Here is a 19,946-nt window from a genome sequence, read left to right on the forward strand (position 1 = left end):
TCCTTGAACGCTTTAGCGCCTATTAATATGGCGGCTCAGCTACAGCCGGGGTAATAATATGATACCAATTATCAAAGCGCAGTAGAGTATATGCACATAGTGGCTGCGCTATATAAATGGACCTATTATTATTATTATTATTATTATGCACCATTTTCCGTTAAGAAATCTACATATATTTTGGGTAAAACTGTCACCTTTCGATTGTGTAATACTACTCATTTTTACACTTTAGTTTCCTCCTTTTTAACTATAATGTTTTTCATATCCATCGATTTGTGATTGTATTTTTGCAATTTTAAGAAATTTGAATTAGAAATAATGTCTGCCTTGTCTTTAGTTCAGAATTTTATTATAATCTTTCGTTTGAAGGGTCGTTAGTTTTGAGGTATAGAGTTGTTTCTCATAATACACTATTTGGCCAGGGGAAGTTCCGAGCCTTGTTTATAATTATTCGTAACAATCCGTAAGTTACTATCCGTAACCTTCCGCACCTGTCCGTAAATATCCACAAGGATTCAAAAGTATCCGGAACATTACACAAGTCGAAAGAACAAATAACGCATCAATTCATAAAATCATCCTCAAGTGGACGCAAGAATCCGCATCTATACGTATCGTCCGCATCTTTTCCGTAGATAATATAAGGGGAAAATTGGTGATGGGAAGTGAACCTCGCGAATCCCTAGGGAATATTTACTATTTTTTCTGGACACATTGGCGGACGCAGACTGCGTCTTAAGGCGACTGCACACCTTACGATTGGTCTGCAAACCGATTACAAACTAAAATGTAGTAGAATTGGATGCTAATATTGAGAGAGCATGTCATTTTTTGGAAACCAAACGTCCCTCAATTTTATAATGATGGTTTTTTTGTACATGTAATTTTTTTGGGACAAAATGCACCCCTTTAATAAAATCCTGAATCTAAGGCAGATAGGCCTAACAAGATATCCTTCCCCTTATCAAATTTACAAATGTTTCTTACACTTCAAACACACGGTACACACGCCTGATTTCGAAATCGCACGGGATATTACAACGAATTGAACATTTTTCATTACAAAATGAAATAAACGACCGTGATGTATAAGTTGCTTATATACGGGGCAATGTAGAGTAAACCTTTTCATTCTTATTGATCTAAAAAAATACAATTCGTATACCAGCCTTCTAACGGTGATAAGTTATCTTTGTTAATACCATTGAAATTATTTTTTATGTGTGATTCTGAATTTACATATTTATATGTGTTGGTGTGTGTGTGTCTTTCAATACAATTTATAACGATTTACGTATATGTAGAGCTTTCCTTCGATAATGCTAGTCCGATTTTATTATAAATTGTTAAAGAAATATGTGTATACTTTAATTACAGTTTACCCTATTTTACAGTAATGTTTCATAATCAAGTTGAAGTATTTACAAATCGAATTATGCAATGTATGATTGAATCTAATATATTATTTTCATGCGCAATATCTGAGGAAGAAATAAAATATCATTAACAAAAACGTAATTTACATTTATTTATTACATTTATTTATTTACAATTTACATGATTTCGGTTTACCTTTAAGGATACAATTTGCCGTCATTTTATGTGGTCTTCAATACTAATACTACCATACATTCATCTGTGATATTTCGTATTAAAAATTCAATAATATTTTACGCATGGAGCTATTAGTTTTCGTAGAGGAAAATATTTAGATTGGGTTCAAATAAGATTTCTGCTAAGTAGGAAACGAAGCGGGATCATACATTTTGACACTTCATGGAAACAAAATTTACTATAATGTGATTATCATGTCTCCCGAGAATATCATTCCTCCCTGCAGAACTATTACTTCAAAGTTTGTATAGTTGTACGGATAACGTAAACATGGTAAAGAAGGTACATGATGCAATCACATCAAAAATGACTCCAAACTGTCTGATAATATGTCATTGCTATGAACGTAACATATAGATTTGTCGGTCTGTGCATGGTCTCTGATTTGACTGTAGTCTTACGGTTCGACATGTTGTCCTTATAGGTCCACTACTGTCGTGACACCGATTATAAAATGTTGAGAAACTGATTCATAAATGAAAAAAGGAGAAAGGATTGGAGTTGAATTTCAGGTTTAGTCAAGTAAAGTATTATTTCTTGGAATTGGGTTCATTAGTTCACTCTGAAATTAGGTTGGTTGATAAAAGACATATTGCACAAGCTCAGTAGCGACGGTTGGACTAAAATTCATCAAATTTGTGAAATTGAATGTGACCATCTACCAATATGGCATGATAAGAAGGTTCCATGGAAAACATTTTAGATCTTATTTCTTTTGTAACGGGCCATCTGTGAAAAATGAACTTAAAGCAGAAGTATATGGAAATGAAAACCAAAAATAATGAATGCTGCAGATGTAATTCAGTTTACTGATCATCATGATGATGCTACTCTTGTGTTCTCACCGTGTCTGGGACGATGTCGCGTTGGTTAGGAACAATTCTGGGATTACGTGGAATATGTTGACAGAACAGTGATCGAAACAAAGTTTTAGCAGAATTACGATAAGCCACGTTAGTTCGAGCAAATATTGGCGCGTTGCTCCAGAAGTTGATCAAGGTGAGGAGGAGCAGGGTATGATCTAACCACGTCGGGATATCATCAGTGCTACCCTCTTCACGAAAAAGAGGATAGCTTAGTCGAACCATTGCCGGCAACCATGTGATGACATTGACCAAACTTATCAGGAAAATTGTCTTGACACCTTTATATTGCATGCGACGGTTTTCCGTAGGATTTCCTTGCGACGATCGTAAGACCAGTTGCGCAGCCAGGGCTCGCTCTTGACGTACGGAGATCATCATAGAGGAAACGTTCAATGCAATTCCTATCCAGACCGGTAGTACGGCAAAGGAGAATGCAATGACGATTGTGTTGCGATCATGTGGCGAGAGGTGGTATAGTGCTCTTTCCTTAGGAGTGTAGCACATGTAACTTGAAAGTTTCGACATCGGTGAGCTAGGAACTAACCCAGAGGAGAATATTGTTAGCGGGATCAGCATTGTAACGGTCAACCATACTTTAGCCCGCCTTGGAGTGATCCATCGGTGGTATTTGAACGGTCTGGTGATGGCAAGATATCGGTCTGAGCTGATACATGACAATATTGTGGCGGAACTTCCAAGGCAGCAGATATAAAACCAGTGCACAACCTGACAAGATTGGAAATTAAAAGGCCACTTTGAGCCGATGAAGTACACAGAGAAGAATACACAGCCCGTTAGACCACCTATCAGGTCAACTGCTCCAAGAGCTGTATAGAAGAGACGTGTTGCCTCTCCAAAGACATCATTTTGCTTCCAGATGATTATGAGAGAACTTATGTTTGTGAGAAACACGAGGAGGCCGACGAAGGCAAGCGATAGGCACTGAAAAATCGCTCCTGTGGAATTCTCTGTAAGTTCTTGCTTTACCGAGTTGTTAAAGTTAACTTGTGACATAACTCTCGGACTTGTCAGTTAGCAACTTAGCAAAATCAAGGCTCTGGATATTTGAGACGGTATTGGACAGGAATACCTTTATTAGAAGAAAAAAAATATGCTCTGAGGGATCGCGTGGCTTCGTTGGTTTATTGGTTTTCAGATGACTGTCGAAATCCAAATTGGCTATTCTTACAAACGGAGCATCGAGAGCATTACACTTTGATATCGTTTCATAATTGGGCTGTAAATGTCACATTTTCCGTCTCCACATTCCGCCGTCTCTTGAATGTTCAAGTCCCATTGTCAAGATGAAAGGGCAAATTGCGGTTTCTTGTGCAAGCATGCAGCATTTGCTGAAAAGGAGTGATATAAAAGTGTCACCAATATTTTTTCTAGCGCAGTTTAGATTGTGTATACTGTTTTGCACACTGCCGAAACGTAATATCTATGCCGTTATATTTCACGACGCTTCACTTTCAAAACGCTTCCAAAATTGACGCTTTACTACTTTCTGTTCACAATGAAATGATTGAAGTCCGTTTTGAGCAAAATCGTAATAATACGGTATAAGAGAGTGCGGAAATACATTATTACCCACCATGCATTTTGCAATCCCTATAGCTGTATAAGTGCGCGGTATGGTAGCACAAACTTATACGTAACAAAACAAATCAGTTATTCAGAGTAAAATAAATGACTATTATTTAACTTATTGCGATTTCTGAATTCTGAGTAATTATTTTTTTTTCTATATGTATGTATAGTTTTATTTTTTAAACCATGTACGAATGCTGAAGATGAGAGATACCCGCGCGTTTACTCGATCGTTTTCCGCAGTTTCCGGGTTTTTGGTAGGAATGTGGTTGAGCTTTGACATATTTTCATTCCGCTTTATTTCCTTTTTTATGTATTCACCAAATCATAAAGCGTCGTATTTTGAATATTCCGTTTTAAAAACCTAGTGATAGAGCTCACACGTAGATTGCGGAATATTTGATTCCGTTTTAAAATATGACGCTTCATACCAAAACGGGTTTTATAAAAAAACGCTTTAATTCTGTTATTTGTCTTCGGTTAGTCTAGATTCTAGACGTCGGTGTACTTGTTATTTCTCTCCATTTGCTTCATTCTCCATCCCCTGCGCGCCTTCCCCAGTGATCGCGCTATCCCCTCTTTCGATGGGAGGAAATCGTGCGGCTGTTTTCATTTCGGCGTAGAGGTCGAAGATTGTGTTATTGACCAACAACAAAACTGAAAAGTAGAACAGTCCTGGCAAAGGACTAGTCTTCGGTGTGAAAGTGGTATTTGTACGATTAAATCTTCTGAAGGGTCAAACTCATTCTATAAAATGCCATGTAATATTTTTTTCCGTATCTAAGAACAGTTTTATATTTATTTCCATTTTGGGGTTTTGGTCGTAACAACCACGACAATGAAAATATAATTCCTTGAAACATGTATTGATGTTTGCACAATGTGGTAAGGTATTGCTCTGATATCGTCAAGATCACCGAATCAATTTCTTGATATTAAACAAATACAAATCATGAGAATAAAGAATATCTAATATAACATACCTTGAGTGTTCGTATAGGCTGTCCTCCCACAATCATATTCGTCGTATAACTCAGGGGTTTTAAAGTACCATTTGCTTAACAAGACGATGATTTTATCTTGCAATGACGATTCTTTGGAATCAAATCTAATATAATCCTAGAAATCATGAATTTTCTATATCCTGTCATAAGGCCTTATATGCGCTGTCTTCCCTTACTTTTCTCATAAACATCCTTTTTGCACTTAACACGTTGATTTTTTTTAATCAAGTTACTGATTGTCCATGCTTCTTTTCGTTGGATCACTATCTTCCTTAAAGAAGTTGGTTTGAAATCACACGCGATTAAACTGATTAAACAAGGGAAAGGTAATATTTCAGCCAACTTTGATGGAACCGAAGAAATCAGTTGTTGGCAGGTTGTATTGTTCCTTGGATATGATGAGATATGGCAATATCTTTTGTCAACATATCAGGGTGTTGGTGAAAACTTTCCATTAAATAAAAAAATTATAAGACCCATATTATAAAAAGGAAAATCATTGATCATTATGTAAACTTATACTTAGGTGAAAATTAACGGACGATCGAGCTCAGTTACATTTCGTATATGATTCTTTTCAGGTATCCTTTGTATTTATTTCTTTCTCAAATAATTCGCTCGACGTCAGAAGCGAGAATCGATGGATTATTCATTATGCAGCAAGCCTGGTAGATTCTAAAGATATATATACACACAAATGTTATCAATACAGTCAGGTGAATAGCTCTTCCTGCGATCTATTGGGAAAGTATGAATGTTAGTTCTCGTATATGGCGCGCCTCGTCTCGGGGCCTCGCCTACGCTGATTTTTCACATAATAACAATAACTAGTGAAACATGAATATGTGCCGTGTGAACTAGGTATTTCTCGCTCTTATTAGATTTTCTAATGCGAGTGAATTCCACTTGGCATTTATAATATAAAAGGTGAACTTATTGCAATAATTTTTAACATGTGTTTAAGGATTATGATGTAGTGTAGAATTTGGATCAGCGAAAAAAAAAATATGCTTGATCAATTTGTCATATCGTAGATTTGATAGTACGAGTCTACACTGCAAAAACTCCGGTGTTATTTTTCATTTCATTCATTCATTTCATTCGTTTATTTCCATTTTCAACAATTACAGTTTCTTCTGTACATGTTGACATATATAAATAACAAAACATATTTCAAATATTCCTGTACAGAAAATTATATTCAAGATTATTACAAATCAGGTTGGAAATGGAGGAGGCTGCTAAAAAGCATTTTAACACCAGCCTGGAATCTATATATGTCCACACCAGAGAAGAGGTAAACAATACCATTTTGGTTTTTGTCTAACGCCAGATTGGTGTTTATACAACACATATTAGTATTAAAACAGCATCGGTTTGATTCCAAACTGGTGTTGATTCAATACTTTGGTGTGGACGTAATAAAGATTCCGGTCTGGTGTTAAATCAACATCGGGTTTTTGCAGTGTAAATTCGCAACTCTCCAGCAGGTTAAGTACACACTTGCAATGTCCTTAAACAGTTGTAACAAAACTGAAATGCCTTCTTTGGCCTAGTTCTGGTAGACCTATACTTTATAGTAGGGATGGGCAAATGAAATTTTTTTGGGGGAAATTCAATTTCAAACGAGTGGATTGTGTTGCTGTGGATACTGTCTATTTTCTGTGAAAATCACATTTTTTGTAAAAGATTACTGAAAATAGACTTCAAATATTCATGCAACTACGGCTTGTAATTTGACTAACCAAGTCTTTTCTGGAAATTTGGTAGACAAATATAAATATATCAGTTGTACTGTCTCCACACTACATGTATAACAGAATCAATAACAGAAAATATCACAGGATGTTGTCAAACTTTACGGAAAACAATTTAAATTTTCATTAATATTGTTAAATTACTTTTCATAAAATTTCCGTTTTGCCATGCATTCTACTTGTAGGCTTACTCATGATTTGATATGCATTATTTACACTACATTTGGTATCAAAGCCCTGATGTCATCAGTGATACTATACTTTGATAGGTGTGTTTCTTGGTGAACCTTTACTATCTTTTGATATAGGTGTGTTTCTTGGTGAACCTTTACTATCTTTTGATATAGGTGTGTTTCTTGGTGAACCTTTACTATCTTTTGATATAGGTGTGTTTCTTGGTGAACCTTTACTGTATTTTGATATAGGTGTGTTTCTTGGTGAACCTTTACTATCTTTTGATATAGATGTGTTTCTTGGTGAACCTTTACTGTATTTTGATATAGGTGTGTTTCTTGGTGAACCTTTACTGTATTTTGATATAGGTGTGTTTCTTGGTGAACCTTTACTGTATTTTGATATAGGTGTGTTTCTTGGTGAACCTTTACTGTATTTTGATATAGGTGTGTTTCTTGGCGAACCTTTACTGTATTTTGATATAGGTGTGTTTTTGGTGAACCTTTAATATCTCTTGATATAGGTGTGTTTTTGGTGAACCTTTACTGTATTTAGATATAGGTGTGTTTCCTGGTGAACCTTTACTATCTTTTGATATAGGTGTGTTTTTGGTGAACCTTTACTATCTTTTGATATAGGTGTGTTTCTTGGTGAACCTTTACTATCTTTTGATATAGGTGTGTTTCTTGGTGAACCTTTACTGTATTTTGATATAGGTGTGTTTCTTGGTGAACCTTTACTATCTTTTGATATAGGTGTGTTTTTGGTGAACCTTTACTATCTTTTGATATAGGTGTGTTTCTTGGTGAACCTTTACTCTATTTTGATATAGGTGTGTTTCTTGGTGAACCTTTACTATCTTTTGATAAAGGTGTGTTTCTTGGTGAACCTTTACTATCTTTTGATATGGGTGTGTTTCTTGGTGAACCTTTACTATCTTTTGATATAGGTGTGTTTTTTGGTGAACCTTTACTGTCTTTTGATATAGGTGTGTTTCTTGGTGAACCTTTACTGTATTTTGATATAGGTGTGTTTCTTGGTGAACCTTTACTATCTTTTGATATAGGTGTGTTTCTTGGTGAACCTTTACTATCTTTTGATATAGGTGTGTTTTTTGGTGAACCTTTACTGTCTTTTGATATACATAATATAGGTGTGTTTCTTGGTGAACCTTTACTGTCTTTTGATATAGGTGTGTTTCTTGGTGAACCTTTACTATCTTTTGATATAGGTGTGTTTCTTGGTGAACCTTTACTATCTTTTGATATAGGTGTGTTTCTTGGTGAACCTTAACTATCTTTTCATATAGGTGTGTTTCTTGGTGAACCTTTACTATCTTTTGATAAAGGTGTGTTTATTGGTGAACCTTTACTATCTTTTGATATGGGTGTGTTTTTTGGTGAACCTTTACTGTCTTTTGATATAGGTGTGTTTCTTGGTGAACCTTTACTGTCTTTTGATATAGGTGTGTTTCTTGGTGAACCTTTACTATCTTTTGATATAGGTGTGTTTCTTGGTGAACCTTTACTGTATTTTGATATAGGTGTGTTTCTTGGTGAACCTTTACTATCTGTTGATATAGGTTTGTTTCTTGGTGAACCTTTCAGGCCCTTCACAGATTTTTTCAACTGTAAACAAAATTTCATCTGCATCTTTCACATTCCTTATCTGAAAAATGGAGATATATGTATCATGGGCCAAAGATTAACAATTTCATTCAGGAGCCGTTTCTTTTTTTTATAGAAAATTGTCGATATTTATATTTCTTAGTGTGCCATACGATCAGATAACTATACATTTTCCTCCTTCTTGTATAGTGCTATTTCATGTTCAACAGTAGAGTTGCAAGATAGTCTGATTCTATATACCGTTACTGCCTTCTCAGAACAGCGAGCCAAGAATTTCTAGATCCCATACATGGCTTTCAAATTCACTTCTTACAAGCAGGTGGTTCCTGAAAAGAGACCCATCGGTAACTTTATTAGTGTAGTCTAGCTTTAAGGCCCCCTCACACCTAACCGAATTGCCTAAAATATGTCTTGCGATGGCTGGCGAAAGGCATTTTTTAAGAAATCGCTTTCAATGGTAACTGAAAGTAAATCATATTTACCCTTCGTGTTTGGGTTCGTACACCTTCTGAACTAACAGCTGCAATTATTCAAATTCGCGCGGAAATTTTGAACATGTTTAAAATTTTCCGAATTGAGAAATTGTTGGTCATCTGTTTGAATTCACATATATTAGTCTTCGGCAATCGTTACTTTATCGTTCGTGTTTTATTGTCGCGCATAGTCCCTCATCGCGCTATTGACAAAGTGGACCGATCTCGAAAGAACCCTAACGAAGCAACACGATGACACAACGAACAAGATTGCCCGATCTATTCCCTCGTCTTCGTTTATAATCGCACGCCATATCAAACCATTGCTTACTGTTCGTTCGTCTTATTGGGTTATATCAACCCTTTGCTCGCCTTCGGCCGCAATCTTCTCAAAGAAGTGAAACGAAAAATCGATATCCTTTGCATGTCATATTTATCCTTCGCTTACCGTTCATTGATAAAATTTGACAATAGTTACTGATCGCATGATTTGATGGAAATTTTATTTGAATTCGTTGAATTCGCGTGCATTTCGTTCATTTTCCCATTCGTCACCTAAGTTGCACAAGCCTTCGTCCGCCTACATTCGGTCAGGTGTGAGGGGGCTTTTAAAAAATACATCTCGTACCCCAAATTATAATACACAGAGGAGCGTTGTGTCATTGCCATGATCATTGTCTGATTTTCTGAAGTAGTCAGTATGGGCACCTGCCTTTTTACTGCTTCAATATTTTTTAAAGCAGCATATCTGAGCCTGCATACATTATAGCTATCTCTTCTTAAACTCAACAAACTAATGTGTAGGATAAAGGAAAATCTTTATTCTTATAATTTTTTGTGTACATTATCCTGACCACCCATTTTTATTGATGCCCATCACTGTATTGATAATGAAAACAGCACGAGAAACATTCATACTGAATGAATATATAGAGACTGTGATTTTTTGATATAAGCATGTCAGTTACTAAATTGATGAATATTTTGATTAATCATGCCGTAACAGAAATTAATTAATAAGTACTGAATCTTTTTGGCTAGGAACCCTTTCAAACGTTGGTACTGAATTATTGATATTTTCTGCCATCCAGGGGAGCATTTTTTTAAGGACCTGTCAGACGTTTCATCCGACAAGCACTGTTTTATCCAACAGTTACCATGGTAACAGCCAACCATTCTCAAGGATATATTGTCAGACCTGACAACCTGTCGGATGAAAATGTTGATGAAACGCTTCTCAGGGAGGGGTGGGATGATGGCCCTTCTGAAGTCAGAGATAAAGAGTGATATCTGTATTAAACAAAAATATCTTTCTCAAAATAATTATGTTAAAAGCAAATGCTTTGGGTCTATGTTAAAAATAAAAACAAATCTGTAAGTATGCATGTTCTGGAATAAAGCTCTATTCTAGCATAACTTTTCATTAGGCATTAATACTACTAACTGGCTTTTAAAGAAGAAATAAGTGAAAATACATGACACTAATTAATAAAATATCAGATGACAATGTAGCTGGCTTGCAGATTGATAAATCATTGCTCTCTTGCACATAACTGTAGTTCATAACAGTAATAATGATCACCATTCTCATTTATGCTATATGTTCAAATTATATATTTTCTGCATGATTTCTCCTTAAAATCTTGTTTTTTAATATATTACCATGATGATGCTTCTAATCTCTTAGATAATGTTCTAATTTTTTAACTTAGCACCCTTGAGATATATAAAAAGACATATTACACACCCCTTTTATGCCGTTTGATGTGAATATAGGGCAAAAATGCCATTTTCCAATATAATAACCAATATAAAAATAATCGCAGATCAAAATGGTTTCCGGATTTGTGTTCAGCAGCCAAAATCGCCATAAAATCTGCCCGATTCGAACAAAATAGTTTTGCCCACCCCTATTTATAGGAGTAGCCATAACAAATGTTTGAAAAATATACCGTGTTTGATTTGACCTGTTATATTAAACCATTATGGGAATCCAAATCTAACAAGAAAATAGAGTTGAAGACATTCTTTTTGTTTTCAAATTATTTTATTTACAAAAGAGATTTAATGCAGACAGAAATACAACATGGAATATAGTGCAGACTGTACATACAAAGATTAGGGAGAATTCGTTTCAGGATGGAAGCTTAGATTACTGTATAGACCTGTCGGGAGGAATAATGTGTACTTGCCCGAATGTCAACTAAAACACTTCCCAATATCCCGGCTTCGATCTTCTCTGGAGAACCGTTCCATCTTGATCTCAGAATGCGCATTATTTTGGTTTAAACATTTAAGTCATGGAAAAGAACAAGATGGAGTGCGGTAATGTTCACACATACGCAGAAGAATGGCTTGCATGTATTCTCCATGATGACTGACCGATCCCCAAACTACCATCCTGTAAACGGGCTGTCACTCGACATGTAGAAAGGTTTAGCCAGAGTCCTCTTATTACTTTCATCCTAATTCTCGATATATAGAGTGAATCTGTTTCCCGATATAAAGAAATCGAAATACTGATAACAAGAATTGAATTTCTCGATTATAACGAAATCATTTTATGTTAATGAATCGTAATTATTGATGTATCAAGAAATAGGATGATATAATGAAAGGATTTGTCGTCCTTACATACTGATTAAATCATGCAGATGTGACAGCCTCGTATTAAACGAAAACTCCCTAAAATGTTCCTCAACGGTAGGCCACAGATCTTAATACTGATTGGATTGGCAAGAAAACGTTAACAACTGTGACGTAATCACACCATGATTTGGCAGTTCTGCTTAAAATTGCAAAAGTCATTAACATTTTTTATACCAATACGGACATAGATTCATCATGCATTAAGGAAATGTTGGACGAACATCAACAGCTCACTATTAACATGATAAACATGATGAACAAATGCGTACAAAATATTGCAATTTCAGCCGCTCGTATACATACAATAACAGAAAGCGTGATATTTACAGAGTATAAAGTGAAACTTTGTAGCTGCTGACAAGAGAACATACCGACAAGAATATGGTAATGTCTTAGCGCACTTAGTTATAAACATCTTCTATAATACAATGACAATATATTTACAATTCCATTGAAATCATAGTGAAATGAGAAGACTAACAAAAATATCAAAGTACACGCATTTTTGTTTATATATAAAAAATGCACTCGTAAGTTCATATCACAAAACCTTCACTTTTAGTAGTCTGTAATAATTATGTTTACAAAGTTGTAATCAAAATTCACATTACTCTCCACATATCAAATAAAGGAAATAATACTTATCGGCGCCTCCGCAATACTGCTATTGTTAAAAACCTTTTTGACTTACATTTTCAGTTTTGACATATTTGGGGTTCTAAAAAAGGGTTATATATGTTAATCATTTTATTCAGAAACAACAATTGGGAAAAGAGTGCAAAATGCAATTAACAAGCTGTATTTTCCGGTATATTTACTTCACGAGCTGACCACACTGTCGAAATAAGTACAGCAAAAAAAAAAGAATTTAAGAGGACCGACTTTAAGAAATGTAAAAGTGACAATTTTTAATGTCAAAGGTGTATCGCTTCATACGGGAATAGATAGCGGAGTCCAATTCATTCCAATAAATGTCAGCTTACACTTTTGAATCACGAAAAGGAACATCGCAGTCCATTGAGCATAACGATCTGCATTTTGAAAAGGCATTAGTACCTGATATCGCACGCAACATACACGAAACAAAGCTCCACACCAACCTCATCTAGGTCGTTTGACTATGGGCTCCGTAACACAAAGGTTTGCGATGAATTGTAAATATGAAAGAACCTCACTGATTGGTCCCTGGTCGTATCTTTATGTTAGCCAGTCCATGTAGCGATCGATCGCTAATCTATGTGTTAAGAGCCCTGGCGTTCTGGGTTCCATAACACAAAGGTTTGCGATGAATTGCAAATATGAAAGAACCTCACTGATTGGTTCCTGGTCAGTATCCTAAACCAAATGCGCGTGAAACATTGAACTTTATTGGCCAGTCCATGTAGCGATTGATCGCCAATCTTTGTGTTACGGAGCCCTGGCATTCTGGAGTCTGTAACGTTCTAGAATGTAACAATAGTATTTTCTTACCCATAGTACTTTTTTTTCCATTTTATAAGATCACACAGGCTTTCAGTATAATGACTGTTCATGTAAAAAGTACAACAATAAGCAGCAAATAGTTGTTAAAGTACTGATATCGATAAAAATATATTTAAATTTGAAATCCCTATGTAATCAGTATCAATATTTATTATTATCGTTCCAGAGTATGTAGTAATAATTCCTCATATGTAATAAGTATCAATATTTATTACTATCCTTCCAGAGTATGTAGTAATATTAACTGTAGTTCAATTCCGGATGGTCTTTATTTACAAAATTATTATTACTACTACCACCTTTAGTATTACAATCGTTTTCAAAATTATGTTCTTAATAACTATTGGCATTTTGTAAAAACAATCTATACATTCACACAATTCTGATTGTAAATTATTTCTCGTCGATGCCGAACAAAGCAAAAAATAGGCAGTTAAATCTTCTTTATGAGATCACGTTATTAAAGGGAAATATTACATTCTTTTTAACATGAGTTACTTAGGTTTTCCATAGACACAATACATTTCTCTATAACGTAATGAAATCACTAACATATTTGGAAAGGTTTAACTACGTGGTTCTCCTTTTGATTTAAGAAACATATAGAAACGTTTCAGGGGCATTACGGAATGATATATAAAAAAAAAAGAATCAGTAATCTGCCTAAAAGCGCATACCATTATCGCCTAAACAGTATTCTGGACAAAATACAAAAAAATCTTGGGTTTGATTTCATAGGACCTAACAAATTCTAACGATAATTTAATAAAATTGACACCTCGGATAAAACAAGCAAAGCGGAAATGAATACGACATTTGCTTGTCTCCAATATGCCACTTGGCTGATATATATAGCCGTTCTTATATTTATAGGAAATTATTAAGATTTATATGATATCAAAATAGTTCCCAAAGATTAACAAAATAGAGCTAATTGTTTATGAAACTAAGATATAACCACACATACGGTGGATGGACGGAGAAGCGGACACTCAGTCAAAAACAGGGAAAGGGTGTCTATCGAGATTGGTTACCATGGTTACATAATCTTGATAATGATTAATTAAACCCGATAATTCTCTGTAGTCAAGGATGCATCAATGAAGACATATTATGCAAATGGGACGTTGAAAGAAACTTGACTTCAATTCCAAATCGGTTATTATAAGTCCCAAATTTAAATGCAAGTCCTTAAATTTAGCTTAATTTTATAGTTGATTTGCGTTCAATGATGATTGAAAATCAATTACGCCTGATCATGTGATTTACAATTGAACGCAAATTTCTCCCCACACGCCATGATGGTAATTTTCATGTACCCGCAAAATTGACCGGTGTTTTCGCCGTGATGGGACCAAAGAGATTGTATTTATTGATTAGTTTGGCCGAAGAAGTCTTTCACATAGCCCAGCTATCGTGTTTAAAATCTTCGTCGGAGTTTAGCTCTGAGAATTGAAGGTCGCTCTCAAGTTTTTCCACATTCACATAGGGCTGAAAAGAGAAGTGAAATGGCAGAGATATACTTCATCGTGCAGCATATTTATCGTGGAACTTCAGACAGGAAGACGATTTTTAAACGAATCTACAACCCGTGAGTACAAACTCCACATTTCAAAAGGTTATATTTTGACGTTTATGATCATCATTGTAGCTATTATCGCTATTCTTCTCTATCATCATTGTAACTGTTCGTACTATTTCTACTCTCGGTATTTATTATCATTCGAATGATTATTTATCATATCATTATAATCCTTATCAGGAAATGTATTAGGATCATCATTATCATATTGTTACCGTCGTCATCATCGTCATTATTATCCATATTATCATCACTATTGCACCAATTATCATTAGATCGATAAGAATGGTGTGAGCTTTCTTACCAATGGCAGTTTTGAAACATGAAAATGGACAACACAAAGTGAGCAATGACAAAAATGGAAGCTATATTCCCATGGCGTATCGCTGTCTAAAACTCTCAGCACCTTGTTTAAGTCCATTACTCTAACAACTATTGTCAGTCTTAATCAAGCTGCTAACAATTTTGAACAAGTTGTTTACAGAACATTGAACATTAAAAAGGGTTTAACAATTGTAAAATAGCTTAAACAACTTGTTAAGATTGGCTTAAACAACGTGATTTGATTTTTAAACACCGTTTTTGTAGGTATAAAGTGCAAAGTGAATTTTTACCTGTTTTGCCTTTACTAATCCAGATAGTACTGTGTATAGCTGATCGAATGTTGGTCGGTCATGGGGACGATCACGCCAGCAATGACGCATGATATTATACCTATAAAACAGAGAGATGGAAGTATAAATACACCATTCAGTTCAGTATGTATAGAGTGTGGAATTATTGTCATGGTTTTGATTACAGTGATGATATCTATGAATATTTCCATGATTGTATCAAATATTGGTAATAATTATTGTTTTACTTGGTATCGTTCATATTATCATTACTTGTTGCTATTCAACTATTATTTCTTTGACAATCCCATAATCAGTTTCTATCATGTATTTACTGTCGATATGGAACGGAACTTCTATGTTCCTCTTGTGTCTCATTGCAACTCGTTGTTTTCGTACAAATACACACACATTTTTTTGCTAATAAGGTGTCTCCCCTTTGAGATCCACTCGTGTCCCTTATGTCAAAACTGAATTTCTCGGTAAACGTCACTTGGTAAATTATTTTACTTACACCTCATCCTCGCAGTTAAGGGGCTTTTCCATGCGATAACCAAGCGGTAACCTCTCATATAGCTCTGCACATGTCATACCAGGGTATGGTGTCCCACCTGCAAATAATAAAAAATGAATAAAAAAAAACCTCTTCTCACTGAAAAATTATGATAACCATCATTGTGATTGGGATGGTAGCGTTTCGGCATAGGGATTCTGACTCTCGCTTTTGAGAATTAAGGCCTGGGTTGAACCCATTTCATTCAACAAATTCATCCATCTTAATAGTGCAGAAGAGATCCCATGAATTGATACCAGGCAGGATTAACTCAGAAGCGCTGGATACCTCAGCTCAAACTGAAGTGCGTGCCAAAAGGCGGTGCTGCACCATCCCGAGTTTGCTCAATCTCGAGATTTTAGCCCGATCAGCCCTCTTCGCGATTAATCTCGAGATTCAAGAAACCCCGTCTCCACCATCGCACGAAGAGCGATTCTTGCTCGAGCGAGGCAACAAGCCCGATATTCCGAGCATGCGCACTTTCGATCTTGGAGTTTCAACGGCCCGCGCTTTTGAATAACTTCCCGCGATATGCAATCAAATCCATGTACTCTTTCGCCGAATTCGACCGTTGTTATGCAACAATCCTCTCAGCTCAGCCGCGCTATAATTATAAGCGAGTGAAGTATTCTTCGTTTAATATGATGACGGACTCCGAGGCAACGACAGAGGGGGAGAGAGAGATAGGGGAGGAAAGAAATGCTATTTGCTCACATTTTGCGAAGGAATAAGACGACAATGCTGTCAGTATTGTTATTGACTATGACCATCGTCGATAATGAGCGCCTCCCCCATCAGTCATCTGGTCTCTCCCAAAATCCATTCACGGGGGGCTTGACACCATCGTTGCTGATTGGGGAATTGATGAACGCTATGATAAAGTTGACTTTCGCATGCGTTCGGTATAATCGCTGTTTATGTTTACCAAGGCGGAAATGGAACGCGAATTGCATTATGGACTGAAGGTCATGAATAAATTAACCCGAGTCCAAACCCGAGTGCGTCTGCACCTACGAATTAGCGCGATAATTCGTAAATAGCGCGCTATTTTGCAAATAAACCCGAGTTGACTTGGGATTGCAATCTCGAGATTAATCCTACGAACTAGCGCGATAATTGCGTCTGCATTACAAACAATCTCGAGATTTTTCAGATCGGGATAATTTGCCGGATCAGAAATAGCGCGCTAATTTGAAAACTCGGGATGGTGCAGACAGCCCTTTAGAGTGATAGTGTTTTCTAAAATCCCTTCATTAATATCACCCCCGTTGTTATTAATCTTGAAAGTGGCTCTACCAGTCTACCTGACCTAAAATAGTGTAACTACTAACAACCCCATCAAAATATTAATCTTGTTTCTTTTCCATTCACATGAGCCCCTTTCTTTTAACTTCTTTCTACGAGGTAATAATAAGGCCTAATAAGGCCTGTTCAAAGTTACTGTATAACGATTCTAACATTAATTTGACCAGGGATGACTCCGAACTCCCTGATTTGAAAGTTCAAAAATAAGAAAGTTAATAACTCACCTAAAGTACAAATCTCCCAAAGAAGAACGCCAAAGGACCATCTATATAAGAAATATTAGAAAAAGAGGTGTAATGATCATGATCTAGAATCAAACCTAGCGTTTGATATGCATGAATTATCTCAAAATTGTAAAAAAATACAATAGAAATTTCGTCAATGCAATTGGGGTGTGCTCGTGTTTGTACGGCCCTGAATCCTCGGTAATGTCTTCAGAGATCTGTATGAATTATCTATATACTTACACGTCGCTTTTGGTTGTGTAGACACTGTAGTTCAGGGATTCAATTGCCATCCAGCGCACTGGTAAGCGACCCTGAGATTAGAGACAAAAGTGATATAATCATGATATTAAACAAGAGAGTGATTCAAGGATTTTCTCTCTTCGTTCACTGGACGTTAAACCATGGAATTGGTTCCTATCCGTCGCTTTAAATACGCAGATAATGTGAGAGGCTGAATTTGCACTGCACTGTTATGCCAAATTTGGAAGAGGCAAGTAGAAAATTGACTCGTTCGAAATGAATAGTACATTTTTATCATAAATTTGCTGCTAAAAGTGTCTTATCGAAAGAAGTTATTCAAGGAAAAATATTATGATTTAAAGAAAACAAACTTAAATGATAAACACAATTTTCATTAGTGGGAGGCATCCCCCCGCAATTATCTCGATCATAAAAAATAACTAATACGCCTATGCACTATTACTGTAGATATACCAATAAGCTGATAGGTGTACAGAAAGATTTCGTTCTAAGGAAGTCTTTGGCGGATACGTGTATAAGTTAAAAGTTTATTAATCTCTTAATTAGCAATTGAAAAAAAAAAAAAACCCACCATAACTAATTTCGTGATCATAATTGCTTTACATTGCCATAAAGTAATCAAGATAATGGAGATGCTAGAAAATATGTCAGTTCCAACAAAAACAAATCACAAATATTACTAGTTCAAACGTGAACATAGTAGATCAAATTTTCAAGGAGTATGGTTTTTAATCTAATATCTTAAGTACATCAGTAGATACGTATATCTGCCCAAAGAAATCACATAATGTCCATTAAAAAAAAATTCTTTGTATATAAACTTAACGAGTTCCGAGACAAGTTTGGAACACCTTTAATGGAGAAATAATATTTAGTTTATGTGGGTACTTACAGCTGTAGTCTTTACATAAACTTCGTCACTTCTTGAAAGACCAAAGTCTGTTACTTTGCATACATAGTTGTCACAGACTAGGATGTTTCGGGCAGCTAAATCACGATGTACACACTAGGGATAACGTGGTAAGAAGCAAAAGTGACATTCGTTTAGTTGTAACGTTTCGTTAGAGACATCATCAAACTAACAGGGGTCAATATCTGAAATTGTACATTACAAAGTATAAGTACATGCATTTTCGATTCACCTTAAAGTGAAGGAAATACGCTTGAATTTCATGTCTGTATAAGCCTGATATACACACTTTGCTGCTACCCAAACATTATCTTACCCCTTTCTGTGCCAGATGCTGCATGCCAAGGGCCACGTCAGCAGCGAATCCAAGAAGCTGCTCCGATGTCAAACTTGTAGACACATTGACCTTGAAGCGACTAGTCGGACTAGAAGGGAACGGCGAATCGGCTTCAATCGTTCGGCTGGATCGTAGGAAATTTAGAAGGTTTCCATAGCGAGCATATTCCGTTGCAACGTAGAGGATACCTGAGACAAGCAATAGCGATACCTAGTTATTCATATACATGCACAGAGAAATTCAAAGATGTGTTAGGGCATGCAAGTGAATGTCTATTTTATCATCCGTTTAAGACTTAATGATTTCAAATCATACAGGTGGATGAGAGTAGAATACTTTTTGGCAATAAGATTGAGACTCACAAAAGACATAATGATCCCCGCTTTTCGCAAGCGCCAATTCAAAAGTACCTAGTATTGGCCAGTTTGCTGGTTTTGAAAGAGTCAAACTGGACTACATGAGACTGGCGAATTACACAAAGTATGTTCATCATGTTCATTGTTTCTATCTGAGAAAGATGACAAGTGACCCAGAAGGCCAGAACGCATCAAACACTGCCTTCCTAACAAAATACTGAGGTGTTTTTATTCAGTCTAACAATAATCAATGAAGTATAAATATAGCATGCAATAAAAAAAATTGATTGAACCCGTCCATGGTTTGATGACCATTGGGAAAGGAGAGCTTATAACAAAACTTGATAAACACTCTTTTGTACTCATAAAAAGCGAAAAAAAATCAACATTATTTCAATTATCGGGAAAATTTGAATCGCGCTCTTTAAAGGTCAAGTCCACCCCAGAAAAATGTTGATTTGAATCAATAGAGAAAAATCAGACAAGCACAATGCTGAAAATTTCATCAAAATCGGATGTAAAATAAGAAAGTTATGACATTTCAAAGTTTCGCTTATGTTC

At 35.7% G+C, this 19,946-nt stretch overlaps 1 protein-coding gene across 1 annotated transcript in view; it reads right to left on the reverse strand.

Annotated features, from left to right (window-relative positions):
* Positions 1-11,129: 11,129 nt before the first annotated feature.
* The window catches only part of LOC121423718 (angiopoietin-1 receptor-like), a 52,068-nt gene continuing 43,251 nt past the window's right edge, over positions 11,130-19,946 (reverse strand). The window contains exons 21-27 of the mRNA XM_041619149.1: positions 19,009-19,217; positions 18,675-18,788; positions 17,762-17,832; positions 17,519-17,559; positions 15,951-16,047; positions 15,437-15,536; positions 11,130-14,731 (exon numbers count right to left, since the gene is read on the reverse strand). Of these exons, the coding sequence (XP_041475083.1) occupies positions 14,639-14,731; positions 15,437-15,536; positions 15,951-16,047; positions 17,519-17,559; positions 17,762-17,832; positions 18,675-18,788; positions 19,009-19,217 (725 nt within the window). The 3' untranslated portion in view covers positions 11,130-14,638. The remainder of the gene's footprint in view (positions 14,732-15,436; positions 15,537-15,950; positions 16,048-17,518; positions 17,560-17,761; positions 17,833-18,674; positions 18,789-19,008; positions 19,218-19,946) is intronic.

This window comes from Lytechinus variegatus, chromosome 11 (genome assembly GCF_018143015.1).
Source record: "Lytechinus variegatus isolate NC3 chromosome 11, Lvar_3.0, whole genome shotgun sequence".
Taxonomy (NCBI): Eukaryota; Metazoa; Echinodermata; class Echinoidea; order Temnopleuroida; family Toxopneustidae; genus Lytechinus; species Lytechinus variegatus.